Below are 7707 nucleotides of genomic sequence, written 5' to 3'. Positions count from 1 at the left end.
AATATTAATCGGAGAAAATATTTACTCGTATCTAATTCTTACACCAAATTCCGATTATATGAGTTATAAATTAAAGTGGGAATATATCTCTCTTGAGCAATGTTAAGTGACAAAAATTTATATGCAAACACATGTTTAAAACAACCACATGTTTTAAATTTATTTTTTTCAGCCATATTTTACATTTTTTTGCTTGTCTCTCTCTCTATATATTATACTCCTCAAATTATGGTTGTGAATTCTAACTTGAAAAGTAAAATAAAAGAATTGAGAAGATATAATAATGCTCAATAAAAGGAATGAGGGAAGCTAAAATAAAAAATATTGGAAGGAAGGGAAAATTGGAAGATGAATCTTTTTCCCGGAGCTGGAACAACTTGTTCTTCCTGACCCGATTCAACACCAAAAAATTTCTTGTCTCTACCATAAAGTATTCATATTTCCTGAAGAAAGCTGACCCACCACCCTGGTAGGAATTGCCAGATTTACAGTTTATGAATCCTTGTAATACAAGTTCTTTCCTCTAAAGATGGTTCATAAGCGGATCTAGAACTTTTAGTACATGAGTGCACTACTAAAAAAAGGAGAAATAAAGTATTATTAATCCCTTTTGATAAATAACTCAATTTTTAACCCAGTGTACCATTCAACTTTCTTAGAGCCTGGTGCCAACCGTTAATATTACATCAATTTTAAAAAATATATACATAAAATATCTAATTTTGGAAAAAGACCATGAGTTGACGTGTCCCATGATCTCCTTATAAATCCAAATTCAATCATGCTCCGTCTACTATGTCCTTCACAAGGAAAATTAAAATAAGCTTAAGAGTGAAGCATAAACAAGAAGTATTCTTGTAGGTTGGACTTTTGCAGTCCCAGATAAAAGACTTTCACATGGGATCTAAAGCAGCACACTTTTTTGTAATCTTTACGGGGTTAGGAAATCATTTTTTTAATTCCAAAAAAGGATTTGGTCCACACATGTTTGAGAATAAACCATATTCCAAAAAAGTATACCATAGAAGATTTTCCAATATATATCAAAAGGTGACTTTGAGGTTATCGTGACCAATCCAACTTATATTCCAATCATATCACAAGCATGCCTCAGGCTTTGGCATGGCCTCTTTAATTGAGTGGTCTTTTACTAGGATTTCCAAATGCGTCTTTCCAAACCTGCAACTTATAATATTCGTGATGTAAGTTTTGAATATATAAACATTATATTCAAACATACATTCATTCATTTATGGTATAATTTGGTTCCGATTAATAGCTGGATTGACTTTTGACGACCACACAAACACAATGACATTGAATTCGGATGAAAAAGTATGTTGATCCAGACCAGTGGCGAAGCTAGGAAATTCAATATTTGAACACCCTTTGCCAGTGAGTTATGCAGGGTGTTCGAAGTCTATTTTTTAATCATTAACAAGTAATATTTTACCTTATACATAGTATAATTTTCAATTGACCACCTTGGGCCAACATAACTTTGCCCCTGATCCAGACACTAGATAAGCACGTTGAATGAAAATGAGAGAGAGAGAGAGTTGAAAGGGAAATCGAACACAACATAGAAGCACTAGGTGATTTGAGTAGTCCAATACATGTCTAGTCGCGTGCAAGCTGGTTGTGACACCAGAATTATATATAAAAATAAACGGAAAGGGAAATTCTCAAGTGCATAGATGATTAAAATCAATCAGAAGCAGTCATGGATAGTATAGGCATAGCACTCAGATGCCATAAATATATATATTTCAAGAAGAAAGTGAACCCCATCAAACATAGATGTTAGAGTCACTCACTTTCAGACATCAAAACTGCTTACAAAGATGAAGGGAAGAATAACATGGAATCAGATTGCAATACTAGTTGTCATTTGACCTGATTACCTTTTTGAACTACTGATACAATGACAGCTACATCGTCGCGCTTTCCACCAGTATACCCAACATAACCGGCTGCCTGAGCTGCATCAGCAAATGGACTTCTCCCTGAAGCAGAATTACCCACTTCGTGTACCCTTGTCGCCAAAACCTCCGCAATTTCCTGAAGAAGATTGCAATTACATACTAGAAATGTGGTTAAATTAGAAGGTAAATGTTGGAGGAGTACTCCTCTGTGGCTAAGCTGAATCTGGAAGCTTGCAGGTCAGAGATGAGCTGGGCTATTTGCATAACCTAGGTGAGGTTAGTGCTTCTCCATGTTGTGACATAAGTGTCCAAACTCGAAGCACTCGCTACACAATTTACTAGGAACTAAGACAATCTTTTCCAGCAAAAAAGTATCTTCTCCTTGTGTTTGGCTATAGTGGGAACCCCCATATCTAGAGCTTATGGTCTTAAGTTCCAACTCAAATCCAACAATGCACTTCTTGGCCATCTAGCCAACAAAAGAAGAGGGAACAGCTTTATAATAACATTATCGAAGCGGAACCCTGAAGCTCAGATATCCCTCGAACCTCTTTAATACCCTTCCTATGGCACAGGAGGAAGAACCATACCCTTTCATTCACTTACCATAGGCCAAGGAGCATAGATTCATTTTACTTTTATAAATGGAAAAAGAGACACAAGTCATGCATTCGACCTAGAGCCTTAGCCTTTCTTCACTATGTAAATAGAGGGCCACTAACCAACTTTATTCTATTGATTCTGGAACTGCATGCATTATTTCTCTAGGAACAAGTTATCCCCTTTGTTTAACACCCAAAAAATAAGAAAACAACAATGCTTCACAGAAGGTAATAGCATAAGCACCTGAGGTCTTTTGTCAGCTGCCAATAACTTTGAGACGATTGACACTATTTCTTGATCATATAAGTTGTCAAATAGCGCATCTGTTGCAGTGACAATGACGTCACCCTCATCTAACTCTATCTTGTATTCCTGAAGCAAAGAGTGCAACACATAAGAAATGGAGTAATTTCTGAATGACAAGCTTGGGCGAAAGGGGCTAAAGAAACATATCTGAGATAGATGGCCTCATTAAATATATGCACATACATACCTCCAGAAGTTGAGATGGATCATCACCTTTTTCAATTTGTATGGGCAAATTGAATTCATGAAGCATGGGTGATGACTTCCTATAAACGCTGCCATTCCTTACTATGATAAATCCAGAGTCGCCAACATTAGCCACATGAAGATCCTGTTAACAATAAATTACATTTCAAAACAAGTTCATGTGTGAATATACGTAAATACTCGTCATGATTTTTTCAGGCGTATAAGCACATTGACGGACTGGAAGACTATTCCACTAACATGTCAGCAATCAATATCCTTTAGCAAAGGTTTCTCACTGTATAGCATTACAAACTTCCTGGTAATCTTATCTTGCTTGTAATTGCACACATATGCTAATGATATCTTTCAGATCAAATTTTCGATTTAAAAGAAAGAAACCCATTAAAGTTAAATGATGCTGGCTGTTACTGCAGAACAAACTGGGATTTTTCTTTATGACTTGTTGACGACGAAAGCTATAGAAAGGAAAGAACATGATACTATAAAGAGTTCAAAGTGCGACTTTGGCTTAATTCAGTCATATGCCAATCCACTATGAAGATGCAAATATATAGGTGTGTGTGAGCTGAGGGTGCATTTTTTCGTTTCCAGGAAGGTATCATAAATAGTCAGCGTTGTGTAGCAGAAGACAGACAATTAATTTGGCAATGAATATACCTTTCCATCGAAATGAGCAATCAAAGCTGTTGAAGATCCAGGAGAATCTGTTTTTGAGACGCTCAGATTAAGGACTTGCTTCGGGTCATTTAGTATATCATTGTCGCACTGAGAAACAATGGATTCACCATTTTGCATGAGTTCCTTGGCATATACTCCTGGATCACTCCCTGAGTAACAAAAGGCACATTCTCTTAAAATCGACATATACTAAAATGCTTCGGGAATTAATCATCATCAAGTTGGAAAATATAAACTTTTAAAATTCCATGGAACCTAATTCATGAATTCCAGACTGAACCTCAAGGAATACAAGTGCCATGTATGATAGAAAACAGAGTTAGAGAGCAATTACCTTCCAAGGACCAGGAACCAACTCCATCGGCTACACCTAGCCACTTTCCACAAGCAACAAAATATGCTTCATGTCCACCTGTCAATGCCTGGTTAATTTATTTTTTTCGAATTACTTACTCATAAAATCATGATGCTTATTGACTACAAAAAGAAGAATAACCAATATCTTCTGACATATATCCAAAATCAATTTTAATGAATAAACATTAACTTTGTTTGAAATTTCAAATCTTTGTATATATTAAAAGCTGAACTACATTTTTATGCATCTTAATAGTAGAAATACCATAAAACTAAATGCAACCTCATGACTAAGTGGTCACTTTTAACTTCAGAAAGTGAAAATTATAAGAAAGGCATATATCTGAAATACCTTGGATGGATATTCCAGCAAAGTAGCACCAGAAGACAGAATTAATTCAGCTGGTATAGCTTCCTTGCTGTTGAAAATGAGAGATCATTGGACATTAGATGCATTGCTACTCATTCAAAGTAAATTTAAGGACATTACCTTGCTAATTTTTTATGATGTATTGACCCCTAAAGTATAAGATTCAAACGTATTAACAGGTACAGCATTTGTATTCAAAAGGGGGTTTGTTAGGGATTTAACATGTGAGTTGCTCTAGAAGAGCACAACTATAGTACTAAAGTGGCATCGGTAAAACGTACACAGAATAACTCTAACATCACAAGTATTTAATGAGTTTAGTGACATATGCATCTAGAGAATTTAGAATATGTATACATGTTATATCCAAGAAAAATAATATCCAATATATTAGCAAGATACCTGCTGCCTATGACTTCTGAAGATCTATCCTCAACCACTTCATAACCAGATATTTCCCCCACCTCACTGTTTTCTGCATTTTCTTCTTTTTCTGCTTCCACGGATAAGTTAGGCAGATTTTCTTCTGGCTGAGAAAACCATAGAATAGAATAAATAATAGCTGCAGTTTGCTGGAAGAATTAGTTCATTTTGCTCTCAAACAAAATAATAGGACAGTGATTAATGTTAAAGTAGCACAAGATGGCTTGAATCATCATTGCGTTGCGGAACTTGTATTTTGTGATACTTAAATCATCATTGCACTGGGGAAATAATAAAGTTCTCAAGAGCCTGTTTGTTAAATGCTGCATGCGAAAAAACCTGTAGCAGCATTAAATACAAGTTTACCATATCTAGTTGTGCTTGAAGATCAGTCTTATGGTAGTTAAACTCAGAAAGGAATCTCGCAAAGGAGCATATCACATCCATAACTAGAATAAATAGGAATGTAATGAATATGCTGCTTCAAAATGTGGTAATAGCCACATATTCCACAATATACAGCTTTCTATATTGAATGCTTATTACCTAATAGACAATTACTACATCAGCCAAATAATATTTGATACACATATTACTGACCATGAGTCCTAACTAATCAGTTTGGGTGGTTTCATGCGATCCAAGATAAGATTACAAAATACAGGAAGAAGGAGCAAGCAGAGCACTATAATGCACACATAATTTACCATATCAAATCTTATGATAGGTAGATAGAACTCACCGGTAATGGATTTTCACCTTCATTGGACTCCGATATTAGGTTGTGATCAACTTCCTGATCAAGAACTGGTTCAGCCTCCTGCTTAGGAGAAGGAGGCATTACTACAATCACATTAGCTTCATCACTATCCTTGAAAGTACCATTTTGGGAAGCCTGATCCTCAGCATCTGCAGAGAAATTAGTCAGCTCGGTTTGATCATCATTCTCCAAATTAAGGACTTGGGCACTCTGGTCTTCAGCATCCATAGACAAATGAATCTCTGGACTAATTTCTTCAACAACAGTTTCAGTATTCCCCAGATTAATTTCCTCACTAACACTCTCCGCGGGCTCTTCCATTATAGGATCAACATTTTCAGATATTTGTTCTATCTGTTGGGCAGTTTCACTATCAATGTCCACTGCGTGAACTTCAGTTGAAGCAGCACCATTTTCCATCAAGCCAATTGAATCAACACTGTGATCCTTGTCACTGCAATTCTCTATCAATTGACCTGAACCTTCTCCCTCAGATTCTTCAATTTCTTCAGCGTTAAGCGGGTCAGAATATTCAGGCATTGCTGCAGGTGAACCTACAAAAGGTGATTTTTCATCATCCACTTCTTCAAATGATTGCTTCTCACTCGATTGACCCTTCATTTCTTCCTCAACTTCCAAAGAAGGAAAGGAATTCTCTGGTGGTGGAATTGAAGCTTCACTATCATCTTTCTTTTCCAAAATCTCGTTAAATGATTCCTCAGTTGACTGACCCTTCATTTCTTCTTCAACTTCCAAAGAAGGAAAACCATTCTCTGTTGGTGGAATTGAAGTTTCACTATCATCTTGCTTTTCCAAAATCTCCTCAACAAGTCCAGCATTTTCAACATGGACTTCAGCTACAGATTGATCTTGAATTCCTACAGGTGAAATTAAACCAATTTCATATGTGGATTCTTCGACTAAATTATCACTCAATCCAGTCTCTCTTTCCACAAAACCACTCCTTGTGTTGTTAGTTACTACTGATTCAGAGACTCCAGCATCAATAGCAACAGTCACAGACTGACCCTTGGCTTTTCTCTCTACATTCTTGACAATGACTTCTCTCTCATTATCACCATCCATAACTTTCACTACACTAAATTCCTCCTCCTCCTCCTCACTATCCCTTTCCACCTCTTCAACCCCCAAAAGGGGTTCCTCCAATTCATCCTCTTTTGCAAGCTCACTTGGGTCCCCGAACCGAAACAGTAGACTTCCATCCGAATGCTCTGCCACAACAAAACATCAAAACCCCACAAATTTGAAAAAGCAATAAACCTCAAATGTAACACAAAGAACTTATCTTTATCAAAAAATAATGTATAAGAATAAAAGGTTAGGAAGGATTATAGGTAAATAAACATACCATGGGTGGCGATGACATCAAGATTTGGAGAAGTGGGTGTGGAGCAAAAAGCAATGTGAAGTGGTTTTGTTCTTCTCCTTCTTCTGACTAGAGTTGGGTTGTGAAGGGAAACAAGTCGGAATGACTTTTGAGTAGAAAAATAGGTGGCGAAGAATTGAGAACCTGTCATACAGCGAGCATCAGGGAATTTGCACAGAGGATCAGCCATAACTACAAGAACAAATGCTCTTACATCTAAGATTAATTTAGTTAAGCGAGGAGTTGTTTTTTTGTGGACAGAGGCTGATGTCTTTTCTGGGTACAGATGATGATCGTTATTTTCTGTTTCTGTTTTTACCCGGGAAATGCCCTTGGGCTTCCTTAGAAACTCTCAAATAGATTCTCAGTTGCTATACGGGCCGCACACCCAAAGGAGATCTTTGCTATTGCATTGTGAAAATTAGAAAAAATTGCCCGGTCCTGTTTGGTCGCCCCCATTTAACCTATACCTATTTTTTTTAAAACTTTTAACTTGTACCCACTTTTTAAATAACTTCAGCCCTCTTTCTCCTCCTCCTCCTCCTCCTCCTCCTTTGTTTTCTTCTTCAAGTTACAAAACAAATTGGTATTTATCTCCAGAAGCAACGCTGCTTTAGTTATAAGGTCAATTTTTTTTAATTGAACAGTTCGACAGTTGTACTTTTGCTCCAAATTTACAACAAATTAA

At 36.6% G+C, this 7707-nt stretch overlaps 1 protein-coding gene across 1 annotated transcript; it reads right to left on the bottom strand.

Annotated features, from left to right (window-relative positions):
* Nucleotides 1–617: 617 nt before the first annotated feature.
* On the bottom strand, nt 618–7403 carry LOC107802875 (uncharacterized). The gene is made up of 10 exons (XM_016626452.2): nt 7002–7403; nt 5615–6864; nt 4852–4979; nt 4432–4498; nt 4057–4144; nt 3702–3871; nt 3022–3165; nt 2772–2900; nt 1905–2061; nt 618–1179 (listed from the first exon to the last, which is right to left on the bottom strand). The coding sequence occupies exons 1-10, from the start codon at nt 7207–7209 to the stop codon at nt 1151–1153; spliced, it is 2370 nt and encodes a 789-aa protein (XP_016481938.1). The 5' UTR covers nt 7210–7403; the 3' UTR covers nt 618–1150.
* Between the last annotated feature and the right edge of the window lie 304 nt (nt 7404–7707).

Source organism: Nicotiana tabacum, chromosome 7, assembly GCF_000715075.1.
Source record: "Nicotiana tabacum cultivar K326 chromosome 7, ASM71507v2, whole genome shotgun sequence".
In the NCBI taxonomy this organism is placed as follows: domain Eukaryota; kingdom Viridiplantae; phylum Streptophyta; class Magnoliopsida; order Solanales; family Solanaceae; genus Nicotiana; species Nicotiana tabacum.
This window is presented reverse-complemented; position numbering and strand designations above follow the sequence as displayed.